Consider the following 26807-nt stretch of genomic DNA (forward strand, 5'->3'; position numbering starts at 1 on the left):
TCAATAGAGTTTTCTGTAGTGGTGAGGGTGTTCTGTGTCTATGCTATCGATTCAGTAGTACTGTAGACTGAATGGTTGTCTCCTAAAATGTATATGTTGGAACCTAATCCCCAATGTGTTGGTATTTGGATGTGATGCTTCTGTGAGGTGATTAGGTCACAAGGGTAGAGTCTCCAGGAATGGGATTGGTGCACTTATAAAGGAGTTCTCAGAGAGCTTCATTTCTTCTGCCATGTGAGGATAAGGCAAGGAGATGGCTATCTATGAGCCAGGAAGCAATTTCTCTGGTGAGTCTGAGTCTGCTGGTATATTAAAAATAAACAAACAAACAAACAAATTTTTATTGTGGTAAAATCACATAATATAAAACATAATATTTTAACCATATTTAACTGTAGAGTTCAGTGGCACTAAGTACATTCGCATTGTTGTGCAATTGTCACCATCATCCATCTCCTGAATTTTTCACCCTCCTAAACTCTGTCCCCATTAAACACTGTCACTATTTCCCCTCCCGACCACCACGCCCTCAAGTCCAGGCGTCTACCAATATATTTTCTTACTCTATGAATTTGACCGGGAGTTGGTGATGGACAGGGAGGCCTGGCGTGCTGTGATTCATGGGGTCGTGGAGAGTCGGACACGACTGAGCAACTGAACTGAACTGAACTGAACTGATGAATTTGACTATTCTAGATACCTTGTGTAAGTAAAATCAAATAGTGTTTTTCTATACCTCCTGTATATTGGAATGCATTTTTAAGGTTAACAATATATTTTCTAAGGATTCCACTTTCCCCACCCCCCCCCCCGCCCCCCGTGCTATACATTAAGTTCTCATTAGTTACCTATTTGAGGAGATCAGTCCTGGGTGTTCATTGGAAGGACTGATGCTAAAGCTGAAACTCCAATACTTGGGCCACCTCATGCAAAGAGTTGACTCACTGGAAAAGACTCTGATGCTGGGAGGGATTGGGAGCGGGAGAAGAAGGGGACGACAGAGAATGGGATGGCTGGATGGCATCACTGACTCGATGGTCATGAGTTTGAGTGAACTTCGGGAGTTGATGATGGACAGGGAGGCCTGGCGTGCTGTGATTCATGGGGTCACAAAGAGTCGAGGACACGACTGAGTGACTGAACTGAACTGAACTGAGTGTAAAAATATCATTCCCGATCTCCCATTTTATCCCCTCCCTCCCCTCCTTGATGTACATACATTTATTTTCTACAGGCTTCAAAACTGAGAGATAAATAGTTGTTGGTTAACCCCTCCAAAGAATGGCAGTGCATTATTGCAGCTGAAATAGAGTAAGACAAGTAAGCAGAAGCCACGTGTGCTATTAAGCACGATAATGCAGGCAATGTGACTAAGGAAGCAAATTCTAAACTTACTGAATTTGTACTAATTTAAATAGCCACTGTGGCTACTGTGGGGTCTCTGGGTCCTGGTGAGTGCAAGGTATGTTTGAGCCCTTTGAGCGTCTCTGGCAAGCACAGGGTTTAATTCTAAAAGCAGTTTCACCCCTCCTACCATCTTGTGGGGCTTCTCCTTTGCCCTTGGACATGGAGTATCTCCTCAAAGTCACTCAGTGCTCCAGCACCACACAGCCAACTCTCCAGTATCTACCGTCTTGCTGGGGCTTCTCTGCCCTCGGATGTGGGTTATCTTCTCATAGTAACCACAGCGCTGTGCAGGATCACACAGTTGCCACTTCTTACCCCGACCAGTAATGTTGAAGAAGCTGAAGTTGAAAGGTTCTATAAAAACCTACAAAGACCTTCTAGAACTAACACCCAAAAAAGATATCCTTACATTGTAGGGGACTGGAATCCAAAACACCCGGAGTAACAGGCAAATTTGTCCCTGGATTACAGAATGAAGCAGGGCAAAGGCTAATAGAGTTTTGCCAAGAGAATACACTGGTCATAGCAAACACCCTCTTCCAACAACACAAGAGAAGATGCTACACATGGACATCACCAGATGGTCAATACCAAAATAAGATTGATTATATTCTTTCCAGCCAAAGATGGAGAAACTCTATAGAAAGAGCAAGAAAGTGAAGTCTCTCAGTCGTGTCCGACTCTGCTACCCCGTGGAGTATAGCCCATCAGGCTCCTCTGTCCATGGGACTTTCCAGGCAAGAATACTGGAGTGGGTTGCCATTTCCTTCTCCAGGGGATCTTTCCAATCCAGGGATTGAACCCAGCTCTCCTGCATTGCAGGCAGATGCTTTAACCTCTGAGTTGCCAGGGAAGCCCCAACTTTCTTTCTTTCACTGAGAAGCTCTATACAGTCAGCAAAAAACAAGACTGGGAGCTGACTGTGGCTCAGATCATGAACTCCTCATTGCCAAATTCAGACTTGAAGAAAGTAGGGAAGACCACTAGACCATTCAGGTATGACGTCAATCAAATCCCTATGATTATACAGTGGAAGTGACAAATAGACTCAAGGGATTAGATCTGATAGACAGATGCCTGAAGAACTATGAATGGAGGCTTGTGACATTGTTCAGGAGGCAGTGATCAAGACCATCCACAAGGAAAAAATATGCAAAAAGGCAAAATGGCTGAAGAGGGCCTACAAATACTGTGAAAAGAATTGACGCAAAAGACAACGGAGAAAAGGAAAGATATAAGCATGTGAATGCAGAGTTCCAAAGAATAGCAAGGAGAGATAAGAAAGCCTTCCTCAGTGATCAATGCAAAGAAATAGAGGAAAACAATAGAATGGGAAAGACTAGAGATCTCTTCAAGAAAATTAGAAATGCCAAGGAAACATTTCATGAAAAGATGGGCTTAATAAAGGACAGAAATTGTATGGACCTAACAGAAGCAGAAGATATAAGAAGTGTCAAGAATACACAAAAAAACTATGCAAAAAAGATCTTCATGACCCAGATAATCATGATAGTGTAATCACTTATCTAGAGCCAGACATCCTGGAATGAGAAATCAAGTGGGACTTAGCAAGCATCACTACAATCGAACCTAGTGGAGGTGATGGAATTCCAGTTGAGCTATTTCAAATCCTAAAAGATGATTCTGTGAAAGTGCTGCACTCAACATGTCAGCAAATTTGAAAAAATCAGCAGTAGTCAGGACTGGAAAAGTCAGTTTTCATTCCAATCCCAAAGAAAGGAAATGCCAAAGAATGCGCAAGCTACCACACAATTGCATTCATCTCACATGCTAGCGAAGTAATGCTCAAAATTCTACAAGCCAGGCTTCAACCATATGAAACCATGAAATTCCAGATGTTCAAGCTTTCCCAAGACTTTTCCACAGTTGTGATCCACACAGTCAAAGGTTTTGGCATAGTCAATAAAGCAGAAATAGATGTTTTTCTGGGACTCTTTTGTGTTTTCAATGATCCAAAGGATGTTCAATTGCTTTATTGACTATGCCAAAACCTTTGACTGTGTGGATCACAACAACTGTGGAAAAGTCTTCAGGAGATGGAATACCAGACCACGTGACCTGCTTTCTGAGAAGTCAGTATGCAGGTCAAGAAGCAACAGTGAGAACTGGACATGAAACAACAGACTGGTTCCAAATTGGGAAAGGAATATGTCAAGGCTGTATATTTTCACCCTGCTTATTTAACTTATATGCAGAGTACATCATGAGAAACGCTGGGCTGGAGGAAGCACAAGCTTGAATCAAGATTGCTGGGAGAAATATCAATAACCGCAGATATACAGATGACACCACCCTTATGGCAGAAAGTGAAGAACTAAAGAACCTCTTGATGAAAGTGAAAGAAGAGAGTGAAAAGTTTGGCTTAAAGCTCAACATTCAGAATACTAAGATCATGGCATCTGATCCCATCATTTCATGGGAAATAGATGGGGAAACAGTGGAAACAGTTTCAGACTTTATTTTTCTGGGCTCTAAAATCACTGCAGATGTTGATTGCAGCCACGAAATTAAAAGAGGCTTACTCTTTGGAAGAAATGTTATGGCCAACCTAGACTAAAGAGACATTACCTTGCCAAGGAAGTCAAATCTAGTCAAAGCTATGGTTTTTCCAGTGGTCATGTATAAATGTGAGAGTTGGAGTATAAAGAAAGCTGAGCACCAAAGAATTGATGCTTTTGAATCGTGGTGTTGGAGAATGCTGTTGAGAGTCCCCTGGACTGCAAGGAAATCCAACCAGTCCATCCTAAAGGATATCAGTTCTGAATATTCATTGGAAGGACTGATGCTGAAGCTGAAACTCCAATATTTTGGCCACTTGATGTGAAGAACTGAATCATTTGAAAAGACCTTGATGCTGGGAATGATTGAAGGGGGGTGGGGGGAGAAGGGGAAGACAGAGGATGAGATGGTTGGATGGCATCACTGACTTAAGGTACATGATTTTGAGTAAACTCCGTGTATTGGTGATGGACAGGGAGGCCTGGTGTCCTGCAGTCCATGGGGTCGCAAAGAGTTGGACACGACTGAGCATCTGAACTGAACTGAACTGACTGTGGCTACTGTCCTAAACAGTGCAGCTTAGACATTTTCTTTCTTTTTATTTATTGGAGGCTAATTACTTTACAATAATATATTGGTTGGTTTTGCCATACATTGACATGAATCCGACCCGGGTGTACATGTGTTTCCCCTTCTTGAACCCCCCTCCCACCTCCCTCCTCCCCATATCCTCCCTCCAGGTCATCCCCGTGCACCAGCCCCAAGCATCCTGTATCATGCGTCGAACCTGGACTGGTGACTCGTTTCACATATGATAATATACATGCTTCAATGACAGTCTCCCAAATCATCCCACCTTCACCCTCTCCCACAAAGTCCCAAAGACTTTTCTATACACCTATGTCTCTTTTGCTGTCTCATATACAGGGTTAAGGTTACCATCTTTCTAAATTCCATATATATGTTTTAGTATACTGTATTGATGTTTTTCTTTCTGGCTTACTTCACTCTGTATAATAGGCTCTAGTTTCATCCACCTCATTAGAACTGATTCAAATGCATTCTTTTTGATGGCAGAAAAATACTCCATTGTGTATATATACCAAAGCTTTCATATCCATTCGTCTGCAGATGGACATCTAGGTTGCTCCCATGTCCTGGCTATTATAAACAGTGCTTCAATGAACATTGGAGTACATGTGTTTCTTTCAATTCTGGTTTCATCAGTGTGTATGCACAGGAGTGCAATTGCTGGATCATATGGCAGTTCTATTTCCAGTTTTTTGAGGAATCTCCACACTATTCTCCATAGTGGCTGTACTAGTTTGCATTCCCACCAACAGTGTAAGAGGGTTCCCTTCTCTCCACACCCTCTCCAGCATTTATTGCATGTAGACTTTTGGATAGCAGCCATTCTGACTGGTGTGAAATGGTATCTCATTGTGGTTTTGATTTGCATTTCTCTGATTAAACGAATGGGACCTAATTAAAATCAAAAGCTTCTGCACAGCAAAAGAAACTATAAGCAAGGTGAAAAGACAGCCTTCAGAATGGGGGATAATAATAGCAAATGAAACAACTGACAAGGAATTAATCTCCAAAATATACAAGTAGCTCCTGAAGCTCAATTCCAGAAAAATAAATGACCCAATCAAAAAATGGGCCAAAGAACTAAACAGACATTTCTCCAGAGAAGACATACAGATGGCTAGACCTTTTCATTAACAATATCTATACATCCTGCTTAATTTCATTGCCCTGTATATCTCCCCTTGACCAGAAACTACCTGCATTTTTAGCTCACTGTCTATAGAATTCATCTCCACCAGTTTTAAAATATCCTCCCTTTAGACCTTGAATCCATTGATCTTACTACTTTTCACTGTCTTTAGCTCAATAAGCTTCTCAGTACCCAAAGAAATTAGAGCAAATCTTTTGTTACAGAGCTAAATTTATGCTCCTTGTCTCATTCACTGCTACTTCCCATGACCCACACATTCCATGCTCAGGGTCTCCCTCTGCTCTGGACACACTGGTTTTCTTGGTTTTCCTAGAACATTACCAGATATGTTCTCTTTGCATTCACCATTCCTTCTGTATGCAGAGATGTCTGTTTTTACCTTCCCTTTTCTATCCTCACTAAACTTTCATCAGCATCACATTTCTTAAAACCTCTTACCACAGATGGTTCTGGAAGGAGTATACCAGTAGAGCTTCTGGAGTTCTTGAGATTCACAGTGATTTAAACCCTTAAGAACTTCAGTTTGTAAAAATCTATTTAGTATTGGTGGCCACCATCTTTGGCAAGAAATTCCCCAACCTTCTCTCTCCAGCCCTTCCAAAGCTTATGCAAGTTTCTAGTGACATATGAAAACACTTCATACTTGGAATACAAAGAATGGTTTCTGTTTTCCTGAGTGAAATATGACATACACTCCATTAGGAAATATTCTTCCTTTTGAAGCTGTACTCCCTTCCCCACTTCCTTCAGCTATCTACTGCCTACTCTGTATTAGATAACACCCCCAACTCCCAACCATCTTTCCTGATTTCTAGGCATTGATTTATCTCCACAGCTCTTATTGCCAGCAAACATACTTATATTGACACATCTGTTTAGTGTCTATATCCTCCCAATAGAATGTAAGCTTCTTAGGACAGGGATGCTTTCTTTTTTAATTTTATTTTTATTGTGGCAAAAGTCGTATAATATAAAACATGCTATTTTGACCATATTTGACTAAGTGCCAGTTCAGTGGCACAAAGTACATTCACATTGCTGTACAGCTATCATCATCATCAATCACCTGAATTCCTCACTTTCCTAAACAGAAAACCTGTATGCATTAGATATTAAGCCCCCTTCCCCCTCCCTGCCCCATCCCTCAGGTTCTGGCACCTACAAATGTATTCTATGAATTTGACTATTTTAAGTATCTCACATAACTGGGATCAAACTGTTGATTCACTGTTGCATTTGCATTGCCAGAAACAGGCCCAGAATATAGTAGGGTCCAAATACATCTTTATTGAATAAATGAATTAGTAAATTTGCTGTACCTTAAAAAATGAGTACATTACTTTTTATGGATAAGTAATATTCTGTTGTATAAATGTTTACAATGTACTGCAAATACACTTTATTGCATAAGTATGTGTACTTTGGAATATTAAAAAAGATGAAGTAATGCTGTTTACAGGAACATGGATGGACCTGAGATTATAATACTAAGTGAAATAAGTCAGAAAGAGAAAGACAAATATCATGTGATATTGCTTATATGTGGAATCTAAAATATGATACAAATGATTATCCTATGGTTACCAAAGGTAAAAGGGGTTGAGGGTAGGGATAAATTAGGACTCTAACATAAAATTTGCTATATATAAAATAGATAAACAACATGTACCTACTATATACCACAGAGAACTATACTAAATATTTTATAATAACCTATAGAAGAAAAAATTGAGAAAGATATATATATATATGTATGCATAAGTAAATTACTTTGCTGTATAGCTGAAATTAACACAACACTGTGAATCAAGTATACTTCTATTTAAAAATTGAGCATAATACTAACTGTTTAAACAATGTTGGCAATTAACCAGACATAGCTGTAAGGGTTTTACATAATATTAACTCATTTTTAGTTCTTCTAAGAACCCAGTGAAGAAAGCATTATCTTCCCATTTTCTAGATGAGGAAACTGAAGCACTGATAGATCAAGTAATTTACCCAAAGTTGCACAATTAATGGAGATCAAAGGTCAGGGCTTGATCTCAGTCAGATTGACTTTAAAGTTGTGTTCAGTCACTAAGTTGTGTCCGAATCCTTGCTGCTCCATAGGCTGTAGCCTGCCAAGCTCCTCTGCCCATGGCATTTTCCAGGCAAAAACACTGGAGTAGATAGCCATTTCCTATTCCAGGGGATCTTCCTGACCCAGGGATAGAACTCATATCTCTTGGGTCTCCTGCATTGGCAGGCAGATTCTTTACCAGTATAGCCACCTGGAAGCCACCTCTGGCCTTTTATTGGGATTTAAAAAGCAAAGGAACAAAAATAATGAAAACGTGGGGAATCATTTTAAAATTTCAAACATCCTGAATATTTTAAAATATAAACACAGAAAATTCTTTTCATTTCCTAATTCTGACACAAAAACATCAGAAATTGCAGGATGCATTTCTACATTTAAAATGTAACAAAAAAGCAATGGTATTTTTTATTAAGGTTTCTTTTTGATCTGTAGTTAGTTGTTTGGTAATAATTACTTAAAGGTGGATGTGTTATAAGGACATGTGCTGACATGTAAAGAGAGGGTGATACAATGGTCAGAGTCACCAGCTAGGGTGTGCAGGCCTTCTGGACTAAGAAATATAGTATAAAAGGGAAATAGGGTCAGGACATGATTTCATTGCATGTGAGGGAGGAACAAATGTCACTCAGGAGACACTCGAGCAATCCTGTGACTAAGGTCTGAGAAATTAAAAAAAAAAAAACCCTTTTGTCCATCTGTTATTATATTGGCCTTTTCTCCTCCAGCATGTAACATGTATTTTTCGAATGTGTTTGGTTGTATTACATAGTGATAAGACAAAGTTCCTGTTCTAATTACATTTACAGTTCAGTAGAAATACATAAAAAATGTTATATTATGTAGCCTCTTTGTTAAAGGTGAAATCTCTGGACTCCCACACCTTGGGTTTGAGTCCTGACTCCAAGACTATCTGAGCAAAATATTTAACCTTTCAGTATCTCTTTTCTTTATCCTTAAAGTAGATATAAAAATTATATCCACCTCATAGGATTACTAGAGGATGAAATGGTTTGATATTCATAAAGCACTTAGAACAGTGTGTGGTACATGATAAAGACTGTAAATGTCACTTGTTATTTGATGTAATATTTATGATATATAAAACATAAATTATGATAAATGTCATAAATTATGATAAACTATTTGTATCTCCAGAACACAGCATGTCATTCCAGATCACTCTGTCTTCTGCATTCATTTCCTTCTCCTAAAATTTTGTATTTCAAAAGCCAACAGTTTCTCCTTTTGGGTCTTTGTTTTATTGTCACACTGCTGTCATACTCACAACAGTTCTGATGCCAGATGTGTGGGAGTTTTCCCTACAACAAGCAAGGCTCTGTGGTACCAGCTTGGTGTCCTACAATGTAACTCTTTTCGACCTTTAGATGGCGTTTCCTTCCATTCCGTTCAGTCACTCAGTCGTGTCCGACTCTTTGCGACCCCTGTAGCCTACCAGGCTTCTCCGTCCATGGGATTCTCCAGGCAAGAATACTGGAGTGGTTTACCATTTCCTTCTCCAGGGGACCTTCCCAACCCAGGGATCCCACAGATTGAAGGCTCAATCTTATAAGAATGCTCCTTTTCCATTTCAAATGCGGATCACAAATAATAGATCCCCTGGGTTACCAACACCTTCTGTTTGATTTGGCTACAACCCCCTCTGCTGGTTCAAATAATCTGCTAGGACAGCTCATGGAACTCAGGACAACACATTTACCAGCTTATTAAAAGATCTGATAAAGGATATAAATGAACACCCAAATGAAGAGATATATAGGACCAGATCTGAGAGGGTCCTGGGCACAGAAGCTGCTGTCCCCATGAAGCTGGCGTGCATCACCCTCCCAGGATGTGGCTGCATTGAACCACGTGGAAGTTCCTAGAAACCTGTACTATGGGGAATTTTATGATGCCTTCTTCATGTAGGCACGTGGGATTACTAACTCCACCTGAGTCCCTCTCTCCTCCCTGGAGGATGAGTCTGAAAATTCCAAGCTTCTAATTATGCCTTGGTCTTTCTGGTAACCAGTCCCCTTATGGAAACCATGCAGAAGCCCACACTGAGTTGTCTCATAGAATAGCTGATGCGTCTAAAGCTCTTATCACTTAGGAAATTACAAGGGTTTTAGGAGCCTGGGACCAGGGATGGGGCCAAAGACCAGAAAACAGATTTTCCATTTTCTTACATATGTCATTTCCTGATTCCTCATTAACACCAACTTGTTTTTGAAACTCAGGTAAAGCATCAATTCAGAATTGAAATAGCACTTATTATATCATGTTTAATAGTTGCTACAATCACAGGAATCATTTTGAATGATCTTGCACCCTCAGCATCTAGCACGGTGTCTGGCATATAGGGCAGGGATTTAACAGCAAAAACAAAATAGTGCTTGCTGCATACAGAACAGTGAAGATATTGGCGCAATATTATGCTCTCCAAGAAGAGGGCACCAGGTTATCTCCCAAGAAACCTGCAGAAGTCTTTTGTCTTGATTTATTTCCAACTGTCTGTCTGAACCTCAGCCTTAAGGGCTTATAAAATGCATTGGAACATATACCAATACTTTATTCATTTCTTGGGAGTGGACTTTGAATTAATTAATCAGATAAGTGAAACCAGACTGCAGTTTATCAATTAGCCATGAGAAATTCTCACACAGGCAGGGATACAAAGATGCGTGTGTTCCCTTGTTAAGGACAAAGTTTTGGGATGATCGCCAATAAATATATATTGAGTAAAGAATTAATCCAGATAGAAATACTCAAGGGAGAGTTCTGGATTGGAAACTGTGGTATTTGAAAGTGTTAAAATGGAGAAGTCTTTCTGACATGTGAATGTAGGGCAGGGTAGGAAGAGGATTCAGAGCAAAAATTTAGATAATCCTTGATTTTTTTCATCTTTCCTTTAAAAATACCTCTTCATTTCATAGGAAGAGGGTTCCTTGTGCCCAAAATTTTATATTGTTTGGGGGTTTTAATTGGTTAGCATCTTTCAGATTCTTTCCTGACAAAAGCCCCCCCTTTTTTGAAATCCTCAAAGTAAATGTTACTTGCTTTTCACTTTAGAAGTGAGAAATCTTCTGTACATTCTCTCCTGTCACAAAGATCTTTCCTCCTTCAATTACATTTGCATTTTCTACATTTTTTCTCTATATGAACAGAGAAATCTCCAACCCCCACCTTTTTGTCTGTTTACTAAATTGATCTTACTTAATTTCAGGATTTCAGTGATTTTTGGTAAAGTATAGCTACCACTTTTTTTACAAACAGCCTCACTATAGCTTAATCTAAGGGTGTCAAAATGCTTTTTTTTTTAATTGCAGATTTCCAAATATATTTTATTTTGTTACATTTGTTAGTAAGCTATACTACTTTTGTTGTTTAGTCACTAAATCATTTTCTGACTCTTGCAATCCAATGAACAGTAGCCCACAAGGCTTTTTTGTCTATGAAATTTCCCAGGCAAGAATACTGGAGTGGGTTGCCAATCCCTTCTCCAGGGGATCTCTCCAACTGAGGGATAAAACCCATGTCTCCTCCATTGACAGGAGCATTCTTTACCACTGAGCAACCAGAGAAGCCTCAATAAGTTATATACAATAAGCTTATTGCATTTAAGGATCATTACAGTGCATAGACTGTATAAAACACATATCTGGTGATAAAGGATGGGAAGCAGGGTTCAAACCACAGTCTTACCGTCTGCTGTTTTTGTAACTCCGTTTAAGGTGTGATTAAATCATCCACACTTTGTAATGTGCCTGATGAAGGGATTGCTATCTCTCTTTACCATAATTTTTGACTTGTGCTACTTTTTGTTTATTTTCAATCTCTGGTTTCTTTTAAGTTAGCTATAAACCACTTAAGTAATGAATGAAGGTTAATTTACTAAACCAGAATAAATATCCTTGAAATCCATTTTACAGGACATGTTTAAACAAAGGCAGGTTGAAATATGCTGAAATTAAATGGCTGAGTGAGGCCTGTCCACTCTTCTTTATGAGGGATATCATTCCCTCCAGAATGCGGGATGACATGGTGCATGTAACAAACTGCATGAGGATGCTAGTGTCAGCCACTTACTGCTGCTGCTGCTGCTAAGTCACGTCAGTTGTGTTTGACTCTGTGCGACCCCATAGAAGGCAACCACCAGGCTCCTCTTTCCCTGGGATTTTCCAGGCAAGAACACTGGAGTGGGTTGCCATTTCCTTCTCCAATGCATGAAAAGTGAAAGTGAAGTCGCTCAGAAATGTTTCACTCTTCGTGACCCCGTGGACTGTAGCCTTCCAGGGTCCTCCATTCATAGGATTTCCCAGGCAAGGGTACTGGAGTGGGGTGCCATTGCCTTCTCCACAGCCACTTACTAGTAATGCTTAATAGAGCTTAGTTTTCTCTATTACTACATATGTGTACATACCTATGGTTTTACATCCTAAGCCCTGCACACTGTCTCATTTGTTCTACTTTGGACCCCCACTGATTTAAATAGAACACTTTCCCAAAATTATCCCCAAATATCACCAACTGCAGAAGAGAGTACCTTTCACTCCTGGAGACTGAAGCATTAGCTTTAAGATGATAGTCACTAAATTTTTCTGAAGTTTTCTTATATCTTTAAAAATCTTTAAAAGTAAAACAGCTTTAGCATTCATTTTAATATTGACTGTTAAGAAAAGTTCTTTTTTCAACAATTAACTATTTTAAAATGTGTATATAAAATGTTTATCTTCTGGCTTGGTCTGTCTCCTGGCAAATTGCTATATTTATAGAAGTTTGCTCAGGTAGATCTCTGGTAAAAGGGTTCCCCTGCCAATCCAGGAGCCACAGGAGATGCAGGTTTGATCCCTGGGTCGAGACGATTCCCTGGAGAAGGAAATGGCAACCCACTCCATTATTCTTGCCTGGGAAATCCCATGGACAGAGGAGCCTGGTGGGCTATAGTCCGTGGGGTTGCAAAGAGTCAGACACAACTGAACGACTGAATATGCATAGAAGGTTTGCAAATTTGATGAATGCAGTTTTGGAACAAAAATGAAAGAGATCTCATTCAATGTGTTCACGATAATTTGAAATCAATCGGTTCCATGACGGTGATGTTTTGAAACCTATGTGACAGCAGCAGCACCTGTGACTTTCTCAGGTACCAAGATATCTTGGAACTGAGGTCTCTTAACAAACAAGAGAGATGAGGGTAACGGGACGGAGGTGTAGTCAGAGTTGCTGGGTTATCATATTTGTCCCCATGACTTCTCAGAGAGAAGAGAGGCTCAGATACTCCATTTTAAACTTGCATTTAGAATGTTAATAAAAATGAAGGAATGTTCTAATATGGTCATAAAATAAAGTACATTTTAAAATAGAAAAGGAAACATTCTATATTCAGGTAGCAGTAGAGATTATTTTATAAGTATTGTGGTTTCTTAATATAAGACTGCTTTAACCATTCTTTTAAAAAATACTCTAAGTAGGGATTTGGTTTCCAGGTCTAACAGGACCCTAGGAGGGCCTCTTAGGGTACCACTTACGTTGGATCACCCTACAAACTAATACTTCCCTGGACTACTTTACTAGGTAATGGACACATCTGACGATCACTATCAATCTCCTAAGTCAGAAACAATTGTTCAAACATATTTTAAAAAACTATTAAATCAGGGATTTCTCCCTCATTGAATAAATGAGGAACTCTTCTTTTTTATTCCAGTACATAAATTGCCAAAGAAAATGGTTAGTTATCATGGTATATACAATTTAAATACATCAAAGACATACCAAACATAGTCCACTGGAGAAGGGAATAGCAAATCACCTCAGCATTCTTGCTTTGAGAACCTGACGAACAGTATGATAATCAGGAATTATATGGCAATAAAATGAATAACCTGGAAGAAATGGACAAATTCCTAGAAAAATACAACTTTCCAAAACTGAACCAGGAAGAAATAGAAAATCTGAACAGACCCATCACAAGCACGGAAATTGAAACTGTAATCAAAAATCTCCCAGCAAACAAAAGCGCAGGTCCAGACGGCTTCACAGCTGAATTCTACCAAAAATTTAGAGAAGAGCTAACACCTATTCTACTCAAACTCTTCCAGAAAATTGCTGAGGAAGGGAAACTTCCAAACTCATTCTATGAGGCCACCATCACCCTAATCCCAAAACCTGGTAAAGACCCCACAAAAAAAGAAAACTACAGGCCAATATCACTGATGAACATAGATGCAAAAATCCTTAACAAAATTCTAGCAATCAGAATCCAACAGCATATTAAGAAGATCATACATCATGACCAAGTGGGCTTTATCCCAGGAATGCAAGGATTCTTCAATATCCGCAAATCAGTCAACGTAATACACCACATTAACAAACTGAAAAATAAAAATCATATGATTATCTCAATAGATGCAGAGAAAGCCTTCGACAAAATTCAACATCCATTTATGATAAAAACCCTCCAGAAAGTGGGAATAGAAGGGACATACCTCAACATAATAAAAGCTATATATGACAATCCCACAGCAAACATTATCCTCAATGGTGAAAAACTGAAAGCATTTCCCCTAAAGTCAGGAAGAAGACAAGGGTGCCCACTCTCACCACTACTATTCAACATAGTTCTGGAAGTTTTGGCTACAGCAATCAGAGCAGAAAAAGACATAAAAGGAATACAAATTGGAAAAGAAGAAGTAAAACTTTCACTGTTCGCTGATGACATGATCCTCTACACAGAAAACCCTAGAGACTCTACCAGAAAACTACTAGAGCTAATCAATGATTATAGTAAAGTTGCAGGATATAAAATCAACACGCAGAAATCCCTTGCATTCCTATACACTAATAATGAGAAAATAGAAAGAGAAATTAAGGAAACTATTCCATTCACTGTTGCAACGAAAAGAATTAAATACTTAGGAATATATCTACCTAAGGAAACAAAAGACTTGTACATAGAAAACTATAAAACACTACTGAAAGCAATCAAAGAGGACACTAATAGATAGAGAAATACACCATGTTCATGGATTGGAAGAATAAATATTGTAAAAATGAGTATACTACCCAAAATAATTTATACATTCAATGCAATCCCTATCAAGCTACCAATGATATTTTTCACAGAGCTAGAACAAATAATCTCACAATTTGTATGGAAATACAAAAAACCTCGAATAGCCAAAGCAATCTTGAGGAAGAAAAATGGAACTGGGGGAATTAACCTGCCGGACTTCAGGCTCTACTACAAAGCCACAGTCATCAAGACAGTATGGTACTGGCATAAAGACAGAAATATAGATCAATGGAACAAAATAGAAAGCCCAGAGATAAATCCACGCATCTATGGACACCTCATCTTTGACAAAGGAGGCAAGAATATAAAATGGAGAAAAGACAATCTCTTTAACAAGTGGTGCTGGGAAAACTGGTCAGCCACTTGTAAAAGAATGAAACTAGAACACTTCCTAACACCATACACCAAAATAAACTCAAAATGGATTAGAGAGCTAAATGTAAGACCAGAAACTATAAAACTCCTAGAGGAGAACATAGGCAAAACACTCTCCGACATAAATCACAGCAGGATCCTCCATGACCCACCTCCCAGAATATTGGAAATAAAAGCAAAAATAAACAAATGGGACCTAATTAAAATCAAAAGCTTCCGCACAGCAAAGGAAACTATAAGCAAGGTGAAAAGACAGCCTTCAGAATGGGAGAAAATAATAGCAAATGAAGCAACTGATAAAGGATTAATCTCCAAATTATACAAGCAGCTCCTGCAGCTCAATTCCAGAAAAATAAATGACCCAATCAAAAAATGGGCCAAAGAACTAAACAGACATTTCTCCAAAGAAGACATAAAGATGGCTAACAAACACATGAAAAAATGCTCAACACCCCTCATAATCAGAGAGATGCAAATCAAAACCACAATGAGATGCCATTTCACACCAGTCAGAATGGCTGCTATCCAAAAGTCTACATGCAATAAATGCTGGAGAGGATGTGGAGAGAAAGGAACCCTTTTACACTGTTGGTGTGGAATGCAAACTAGTACAGCCACTATGGAGAACAGTGTGGAGGTTCCTCAAAAAATTGGAAATAGAACTGCCATATGATCCAGCAATCGCACTCCTGGGCATACACACCGAGGAAACCAGAATTGAAAGAGACACGTGTACTCCAATGTTCATTGCAGCACTGTTTATAATAGCCAGGACATGGAAGCAACCTAGATGTCCATCTGCAGACGAATGGATAAGAAAGCTTTGGTACATATACACAATGGAGTATTATTCAGCCATTAAAAAGAATACATTTGAATCAGTTCTAATGAGGTGGATGAAACTGGAGCCTATTATACAGAGTGAAGTAAGCCAGAAAGAAAAACACCAATACAGTATACTAACACATATATATGGAATTTAGAAAGATGCAAATGATAACCCTGTATACGAGACAGCAAAAGAGACACAGATCTATAGAACAGTCTTTGGGACTCTATGGGAGAGGGTGAGGGTGGGATGATTTGGGAGAATGGCATTTGAAATACGTATGTTGTCATATGTGAAATGAATCACTAGTTCAGGGTCAATGCATGTTATAGGATGCTCGGGGCTGGCATGCGGGGATGACCCAGAGGGAGGATAAAGGGAGGAGGGAGGTGGGAGGGGGGTTCAGAAGGGGGAACTTATGTAAACCCGGGGCAAATTCATATCAATGTATGGCAAAACCAACCAATATAATATTGTAAAATAAAAAAAAAAAAAATAAAGCAAAAAAAAAAAAAAAAGAAAAGGCAAAAATATATGACCCTGAAAGATGAACTCCCCAAGTCAGTAGATGCCCAAAATGCTGCTGGAGAGGACCAAAGAAATTGCTCCAGAAAGAATGAAGAGTCTGAGCCAAAGCAGAACAGTTACAGATGTGTCTGGCAGTGAAAGTAGTCTGATGCTGTAAGAACAACATTGCATAGGACCTGAGATGTTAGGTCCACAAATCAAGGTAAATTGGAAGTGGTCAAATAGGAGATGGCAAGAGTGAACATTGACATTTTAGGTATCAGTGAACTAAAATGGACTGGAATGGGTGAATTTAATTCAGATGACCATTACATCTATTACTGATGGCAAGAATCCCTTAGAAGAAGTGGTGTAGCCTTCATAGTCAACAAAAAAGTCCAAATGCAGTATTTGGGTGCAATCTCAAAAATGATAGAATGATCTCTGCTCATTTCCGAGGCAAATCATTCAATATCACAGTAATCCAAGTCTATGCCCCTACCGAGACTGATGAAGAGGCTCTATGAAGGCCTACAAAACCTTCTAGAACTAACACCAAAAAATAAATAAATAAAAAGATGTTTCCTTTTCATCATAGGGGAATGGAATCCAAAAGTAGGAAGTCAAGAGAAACCTGGGGTAACAGACAAGTTTGGTCTTAGAGTACAAAATGAGCAGGATAAGGGCTAACAGTTTTGACAAGAGAATGCACTGGTCATAGCAATCACCCTCTTTCAGCAACACAAGAGAAGACTCTACACGTGGACATCATCGGATGGTCAATACCAAAATCAGATTATTTTCTTTACAGCCAAAGATGGACAATTCTATACAGTAAGCAAAAACATGACCAGGAGCTGACTGTGGCTCAGACCATGAATTCCTGATTGCAAAATTTAGACATATATTGAAGAGAGTAAGGAAAATCACTAGGCCATTCAAGCTAATTAAATGTCTTATGATTACACAGTGGAAGTGACAAATAGATTCAAGGGATTAGATCTGATAGAGTGCCTGAAGGACTATGGACGGAGGTTTGTGACATTGTACAGGAGGCTATGATCAAGACCATCCCCAAGGAAAAGAAACGCAAAAAGGCAAAATGGTTGTGTGAGGAGGCATTAAAAATAGCTGAGAAAAGAAGAGAAGCTAAAAGCAAAGGACAAAAGGAAAGATATACCCATTTGAGTGTAGAATTCCAAAGAATAGCAAAAGAAAAAAACCTTCCCAAGTGAATAATGCAAAGAAATAGAGAAAAACAATAAAATGGGAAAGACAAGAGATCTCTTCATGAAAATGAGAGATACCAAAGGAACACTTCATGTAAAAATGGGCACAATAAAGGACAGAAACAGTATGGACTTAACAGAAGCAAAAAATAGTAAGAGGGGTGGCAAGAATACATAGAACAACTATACACAAAAGATCTTCATGACCCAGATAACCATGGTAGTGGGATCACTCATCTGGAGTCAGATATCCTAGAGTGTGAAGTCAAGTGGGCCTTAGGAAGCATCACTACAAGCAAAGCTAGTGGAGGTGATGGATTTTCAGTTGAGCTATTTCAAATCATAAAAGATGATGCTGTGAAAGTGCTGGTCTCAATATGCCAGCAAAATTTGGAAAAGTCAGCAGTGGCCACAGGACTGGAAAATGTCAGTTTTCATTCTAATCACAAGGAAAGACAATGCCAAAGAATGTTCCAACTACCTCACAACTGCACTTATTTCACATGCTAGCAAAGTAATGCTAAAATTCTCCAAGCTAGACTTCAACAGTATATGAAGCATGAACTTCCAGATGTTTAAACTGCATTTAGAAAAAGCAGAAGAACAAGAGATCAAATTGCCAACGTCGTTGGGTAATAGAAAAAGCAAGTGAATTCCAGAAAACCATCTACTTCTTCTTCATTGACTATGCCAAAGCCTTTGATTGTGTGGATCACAACAAACTGCGGAAAATTCTTAAAGATATGGGAATACCAGACCACCTTACCTGCCTCCTGCAAAGCCTGCATGCAGGTCCAGAAGTAACAGTTAGAACTGGACATGGAACAACAGACTGGTTCCAAATAGAAAAAGGAGTACGTCAAGGCTGTATATTGTCACCCTGCTTATTTAACTTAGATGCAGAGTATATCGTGAGAAATGCTGGGCCAGATGAAGTACAAGCTGGAATCAAGATTTCCAGGAGAAATATCAATAACCTCAGATAAGCAGATGACACCACACTTATGGCAGAAAGGGAAGAGCAACTAAAGAGCCTCTTGATTAAGATGAAAGAAGAGAGTGAAAAGGTTGGCTTAAAACTCAACATTCAGAAAACCAAGATTATGGCATCTTGTCCCATCATTTCATGGCAAATACATGGGGAAACAATGGAAACAATGACAGACTTTATTTTCTTGGGCTCCAAAATCACTGCAGATGGTGTCTGCAGCCATGAAATTAAAAGATGTTTGCTCCTTGGAAGAAAAGCTATGACAGACCTAGACAGCATATTAAAAAGCAGAGACATTACTTTGCCAAAAATGTTCTGTTTAGTCAAGGCTATGGTTTTTCCAGTAGTCATATATGGATGTAGTAGTTGAACCATAAAGAAGGCTAAATGTTGAAGAATTGATGCTTTTGAACTGTGGTGTTGGAGAAGACTCTTGAGAGTCCCTTGGACAGCAAGGAGATCAAACCAGTCAATCCTAAAGGAAACCAATCCTGAATATTCATTGGAAGGACTGATGCTGAAGCAGAAGCTGCAATACTTTGGCCACCTGATGTATAGTGCTGGCTTATTAGTAAAGACCTGGATTCTGGGAAAGATTGAGGGCAGGAAGAGAAGGGGACGATAGAAGTGAGATGGTTGGATGTCATCACCAACTCAATAGACATGAGTATTAACAAGCTTGGAGAGATGGTGAAGGATAGGCAAGCCTGGTGTGCTGCAGTCCAAGGAGTTGCAAAAAGTCAAACACAACTGAGTGACTGAAAGACAACAACAAATGAACATTCATCCATTACTTTTTCAAAGATTTATTAGTTGTTCCTTAGATCAGGGCAGGCAAAGAACTTAGTTTGACAGTGTTTATGCTGGATATTTCCTAGTAGTTCTTGGTAAATAAAATTGGTATATTTAGTATATAAAAATATATGACATCAGTTAAATATGAACATCTGATAAAAACAAATAATTTTAGTATGTCTCATTCAAAATTTATATTCTTATACCAAAAAGATTAGCTTGCATAAACTAAAAATATATGGGCTCCAAAATCACTGCAGATGCTGATTGCAGCCAGGAAATTAAAAGATGCTTACTCCTTGGAAGGAAAGTTATGGCCAACCTAGATAGCATATTAAAAAGCAGAGACATTACTTTGCCAACAAAGGTCCGTCTAGTCAAGGCTGTGTTTTTTCCCGTGGTCGTGTATGGATGTGAGAGTTGGAATGTGAAGAAAGCTGATCGCCGAAGAATTGATGCTTTCGAACTGTGGTGCTGGAGAAGACTCTTGAGAGTCCCTTGGACTGCAAGGAGATCCAACCAGTCCATTCTAAAGGAGATCAATCCTGGGTGTTCATTGGAAGGACTGATGCTAAAGCTGAAACTCCAATACTTTGCCCACCTCATGCGACGAGTTGACTCACTGGAAAAGACTCTGATGCTAGGAGGGATTGGGGTTGGGAAGAGACGGGGAAGACAGAGAATGAGATGGCTGAATGGAATCACCGACTCAATGGGCATGAGTTTCAGTGAACTCTGGGAGTTGGTGATGGACAGGGAGGCCTGGCATCCTGTGATTCATGGGGTCGCAAAGAGTCGGACATGACTGAGCACTGAACTGAACTGAACTGACTGATATATATATTCAGTTCTTATCTGAAATTTAAATTTAAAGAGACATTTTTTTCTTTATTGATTTCATTTATTTCTCTTTTTTTTTACTTTAAAATATTGTATTGGTTTTGCCATACATTGACATGAATCTTCCCCTTTGCATTCATCAGTGTAAATGTAATGTATTACATTGTTTATACTCTGTAATGGAAAGAAAAGGTTGTTAATTTCCACTTCCGTTTCCAACTCAGTTCAAAACAAAGCTTACATTGTAAAATATAGACTGAAATGCTTAATCAAATTTCCTGTCTTTGGTCATATTATCACCCATTTTTAGCTAGATATCCTTCCAAAGCATCTTGAACGTGTCTTACTTTTGATTTTTGCTATATTTAAAATATCATGTTTCTATTCATGTATGGATGTGACAGTTGGACTGTAAGAAAGGCGGAGCACCAAATAATTGTTGCTTTCAAATTGTAATGCTGGAGAAGACTCTTGAAGGTCCCCTGGACTGCATAAGGAGATCAAACCAATGAATCCTAAAAGAAATCAAACCCTGATTATTCATTGGAAGGACTGGTGTTGAAGCTGAAGCTCCAATACTTTTGACCACCTGATGGGAAGGGTAGACTCATTGGAAAAGATTCTGATGCTAGAAAACTGAAGGCAAAATGAGAAGGAGGTGGCAGAGGAAGAGATGGTTAGATAGAACCACCAACTCAATGAACCTGAATTTGAGCAAATTCCAGGAGATCGTGGTGGGCAGAGGAGCCTGGTAAACTGCAGTCCATTGGGTTCCAAAGGGTCAGACATGACTTAGTGACTGAACAACAAGTTTCTATAAGGTCAGACCTATCCATGTTCAAGTATGAAAATGTACTTCAGAGATTTTTAGGTAAAATATGTATGCCATGGTAGGAAAGTGGATTATTGGAGGAAAGCAATAGATCTGGCCCACAAGACTTCAGCAGGCATCAAATTCTCATGTGAAAACAACAAACCAAGTAGAAAGATCTACATGTAAGAGTAGAGTTTAATGGGTGCAACATGAAAGAAAGTGAAAGTGGCTCAATCGTGTCTGACTCTTTTCGACACCATGGGCTATACAGTCCATGGAATTCTCCAGGTCAGAATACTGGAGTGGATAGTCGTTCCTTTCTCCAGGGGGCCTTCCCAACCCAGGGATCAAACCCTAGTCTCCCTCATGCTGGCTGATTCTTTACCAGCTGAGCTACTAGGGATGCAACATACCCAAATTCAAATCAGATTCCAGCATCTGTGGGCAACTTGGTTTGTATGAAAGATGTGTAGTTCACTGAGTCTCCTTTTATTAAAGTTGCTTTTAGTCATTAGGTATATGTGTCTATTTCCAGTGGTGGGGAGCTATACAGACAGGACACAGTGATAGCAAATGGAACTACTTCCAAACCTCTAGGACAACCAGAATTAGGTGATGGCATGAAGCAAGTGAAATGCCTTCTTTCCTGCACTCCTGGGTCCTAGGTGCTGCATTATATATATTTCACCATCTCTGGAACGTGAAGCAGTGTGTTCAGTAAAGGTGAATAGTGTGTTCAAGAAATTATTTTTTAATAATTTTATGAAATTTCAACATTGAACATCTAATAATGAAAGGAAAAAGAAAATCTACCAAAAAATGAGCTAATAGTAGTTTTCAACAGGCTATATCCCAAGAAGCAAAAGTCAAAATAGAAAGACAATAATTTAGACAAATTCTATAAATGATGCAACCAAAGTGTAAGGAGATGTGTTTTTGCATTCTGCTTAGGTGACTATAATGGCATATTTCTTCCTGAAGACAAGAGATTCCCGGGAACACCGTGGCTGTCATGCTGTCTGGGTTCTGATTTTTGAAAATAAAATTTAGTTTACATTGGAATATAGTTGATTTACAATGTTGTGTTAGTTTCAGGTGTACAGCAAAGTGATTTAGTTATACATATTCATATTTACATTATTTTCCCGATACTTCTCCCATATAAGTTGCTACAGAATATTGAGTATAACTCCCTGCACTACACAGTAGGTCCTTTTTGGTCACCTCTTTTATATATAGTAGTGTGTGTGTGTGTGTGTTACTCCCAATTTCCTAATTGATCCCTCTCCCCCATATCTCCTTTTTGATTGGATTCTGACTCTGATCGCCCTCCATGGTGCTGGTAAGTTGTGTTACCTTAATATTGTCAGAAAGACCTAATTGTATCTCATGAAAGATGTTCAGATTGTTTTTACTTCTTTTTAATTATAATTAATGCTGTCATGAAAGTTGCACCCATACAAATGTTATATAAATGTAGCAGGTATATGTGGGTACACTTGTGCCATTTGACAACTCCATAGCCAGTGATTCCACCTCATTCACCTCACTTGCCCCAGCCCAAACCCCAGGACCCTACACCCCTCCCCCTGATGGAGAAACAACAGAGCAATGTCTGGCCCAAGATCGACCTGGGATTTTGCTATGATGTGCTCAAGCTACACAAAATCCTATCAGCCTTTTCAAGGTCTCTTGAACAATGAGTTCCCCTTCTCAAATGCTTCCTTGGTGATAATCTGAAATCTCTTTCATTTATTTAATTTTTAATTGAAGGAGAATTACCACATTATGTTGGTTTCTGCCATACATCAATATTGATCAGCCACAGATACACATCTGTCTCCTCCCCATGAGCCTCCTTCCACCCCCCACCCCATCCCACCCCTCTAGGTTATCACAGAGCACCAGTTTGAGTTCCCTGAGTCAAACAACAGATTCCCACTGCTATCTATTTTACATAAATTAGTGTATGTGTTTCCAGGCTACTCTCTTCGTTTGTCCCACCCTCTCCTTCTGACCCCCACCTCCCCGGGGTTCCTCAGTCTGTCCTCTATGTCTGCATCTCCATCGCTGCCCTGCAGAAAGGCTCCTCGGTATAGCTACTTCCTCTTGTTTGACTATAGAACCAAGCTGTCCTCTGTTCTGTGTAATTTCTCAGGGCACAGATGTGTGGGAAGCCTCTGTAGTACTTGGTGCCAAGGCAGTGAGGGTGCCCACATCTCTGCTGGGGTCCAGTCTTGAACTGCACATAATGGAAAGGGGTCATCAGGCAGTGCCCAGAATACATTTTCCTAGTGAGCCTGCAATGACTGGCATAAAACACTGACTGCAGATAGTGCGCATATAATGGTATCTAAGATATGCTGAAGCTGAAGCTCCAATACTTTGGCCACCTCTATAAGACGAGTTGACTCACTGGAAAAGACTCTGATGCTGGGAAGGATTGGGGGCGGGAGGAGAAGTGGACGACAGAGAATGAGGTGGCTGGATGGCATTGCCGACTTGATGGACATGAGTTTGAGTGAACTCTGGGTGTTGGTGATGGACAGGGAGGCCTGGCGTGCTGTGATCCATGGGGTCGCAAAGAGTCGGAAATCACTGAGCGACTGAACTGAACTGAACTGAAGATATACTTGAATTCTATCTGAGCCACAAACTGTTGAGCAGACTATTTTATGGCTTAGGGAACAAACCCTTCAGTTATGTGAAGAGAGAAGCTCTACAATCCTCCTCAGTTCTCAAAAGAACCATGGACACACATGCCCCAGAACAGACTCTGGAACAAAGGCATGGGATGGAATTGAATTCAGAAAGTCACCGAGGGCCCCAGATCCTGAGTTAGGAAAGCCTCCTGAAGGCCTGGAGGATACCCTGAAACCCAGGCAGCCTCAAAGCAGTGCCTCTTTCATTGATTAGCATGATACAGTTTCCATCAACTCACTGCCTGAACCCATGTCAAAGTCAGGAAAATTGCAGACTCACTTGGATGAGCAAATATCCTTTTTTCTTTTTCAAATATGTATTTGTTTATTTGTTGCAGCATCGTGTCTTACTTACAGCTTCCAGGATCTTCATTCAGGCATTTGGGATCTTTCCTTGTGGCACACAGGTTTCTCACTAGTTGAGGCTCACAGGCTCAGCAATGGCAGCAGGAGTATTTAGCTGCCTTGTGGCATGTGGACTCTTAGTTCCCCAACCAGGGACTGAACCCAAGATCCATGCATTGGAAGCTGGATTCTCAACCACAGGACCACCAGGGAAGAAGCTTCCTGTTTTCAATACAAATACATCCCACATCTGCCACTTCCCTCCACTATGACTTAACCTCTTCCTCCTTGATGATCACTGGAGTAAGGAAGCTGGTGTTATGTAGAACCAAACTTGTTCCTGGAAAGCCTCTGCTAAAAACGTATGTTACTGTAGGGCATTTGGCAGAATTCCTACAAACATTTACCAAATGAAGTCAAGGGATAAGGGAACATATGAAAGAAGCAGAGGGCTCTTTCCTCTTAACAAAGGGGCTGGAAGAGAAAAGAGGGAAACATAAGAAAGAGCATCTTCATAGAGCTTGAGAAACTTCACGTGTGACTCCACATCTGAAAGTATACCCATCCTCTCCACTCCCTATTAAATTTATTTTTTCTTCGAAATATAGTTGGTTTACAATACTGTGTTAATTTCAAGTATTCAGAAAAGTGTCTCAGCTATATATATATATATATATATATATTTCAGATTCTTTTCCACTTATAAGATAGTGAATATAATTCCCTATACCATACAGTAGGTCCTTGCTGCTTATCTATATTATGTATAGTAATGTGTTTATGTTAACCTCAAACTCCTAATATATTCCTCCCTCCTTAATTCCCTAAAATGAAGATTCCCTAAAACTAAGATCATGGCAACTGGTCCCATCACTTCATGGGAAATAGATGGGGAAATAATGGAAACAGTGAGAAACTTTGTTTTCTTGGGCTCCAAAATCACTGCAGATGATGACTGCAGTCATCAAAATAAAAGACCCTTACTCCTTGGAAGAAAAGCTATGACCAAACTTGACAGCATATTAAAAAGCCGAGACATTACTTTGCCAGCAAAGATCCATCTAGCCAAACCGATGGTTTTTCCAGTAGTCATGTACGAATGTGAGAGTTGGACTATAAAGAAAGCTGATCTCCAAAGAATTGATGCTTTTGGACTGTGGTGTTGGAGAGGACTCTTGAGTGTTTCTTGGACTGCAAGATCAAACTAGTCCATCCTAAAGGAAGTCAGTCCTGGATATTCATTGGAAGAATTGATGCTGAAGCTGGAGCTCCAATACTCTGGACACCTTATGTGAAAAACTGAATCATTTAAAAAGACCCTGATGCAGGGAGAGATTGAAGGCAGGAGGAGAAGGGGACGACAGAGGATGAGATGGTTGGATGGCATCACTGACTCAGTGGACATGAGTTTGAGTAAATTCTGGGAGTTGGTGATGGACAGGGAAGCCTGGAGTGCTGCAGTCCAAGGAGTGGCAAAGAGTCGGACTCAACTGAGCGACTGAACTGAACTGAACCAAACCAAAAGTTAGTTTTCTACAACTGTGGGTCTATTTCTACTTTGCATATAAGTTCATTTCTAGCATTCATGTTTTTTTAAAGTTCACTCTGCCTGCCTGGTGAAGACTGTGCCTTAAGAGGACAGGAAAGGAAACAGGGATAAGGTGGTGGCTGTGTCAGAAAACCCCATACCTTTTACTTGTTGTGCATGTATGAGGGTGGACAGTGCAGACTTCTGAGAGCAGTGGTCAAGAGTTTATTTTTGAACATGTTGAGATGTTGAGTGGGGATTTGGATAATTAATCAACAGATAAGGACAGTAAGACCGTGAGGTGAGATACAGTTTGAGAGTATAATGGATTCCTTTCCAGAAAATGGGAGAGAATGGACAGTGGTGGTTCTGAAACCCATGTTTTCATTAGAAAAATAACAGTGCCCACATCCAAGTACATACTGATTGAATTATAATATGTGGAATGGGACTGAGACAATGATAATGTTTTTAAAAAAAACTCTCATTTTGATTATGGTGTGCAATGAATTAAAATACATTCTTGAAGGAAGAAGAGGACTTCCTGGACATGTAGGAAATTAGTGACAGTCACTCAGTTGTGTTCGACTCCTTGCTACCCCATGGACCATATTCCATGGAACTCTCCAGTCCAGAATACTGGAGTGAGTAGATTTTCCCTCCTCCGGGGGATCTTCCCAACCCAGGGATTGAACCCAGGTCTTCCATATTGCAGGCAGATTCTTTACCAGCTGAACCACAAGGGAAGTCAAGAGTACTGGAGTGGGTAGCCTATCCCTTCTCCAGGGAAGAAAAAGATAAATGGTCAGCATATTGGAATTAAATCACTGAAGCTTCTGTCACTTAGACATTTAATCAAAAACATTTCTGTAGTGATGAAAATAACTGATCTTGAGATCACAAGTGATGATAGATGAAAGGGGTTTATGATATAAGGCTGCTATTATCATTTATACACTGCAGTTCTTAATACAGTCTCCATAGGGTTGATCATGGATAATAGCTTTATTTTGAAACCTGTGGTAC

At 39.6% G+C, this 26807-nt stretch overlaps 1 protein-coding gene across 1 annotated transcript in view; it reads left to right on the plus strand.

Annotated features, from left to right (window-relative positions):
* MARCHF1 (membrane associated ring-CH-type finger 1) overlaps window positions 1-26807 on the plus strand; it is a 688453-nt gene that overhangs the window by 131032 nt on the left and 530614 nt on the right. Inside the window, exon 3 of the mRNA XM_088836140.1 lies at window positions 17882-17891. Coding sequence (XP_088692266.1) covers window positions 17882-17891 — 10 coding nt within the window. The remainder of the gene's footprint in view (window positions 1-17881; window positions 17892-26807) is intronic.

This window comes from Moschus berezovskii, chromosome 5, assembly GCF_049115385.1.
Source record: "Moschus berezovskii isolate FMDL1 chromosome 5, NW_MosBer_1.0, whole genome shotgun sequence".
Taxonomy (NCBI): Eukaryota; Metazoa; Chordata; class Mammalia; order Artiodactyla; family Moschidae; genus Moschus; species Moschus berezovskii.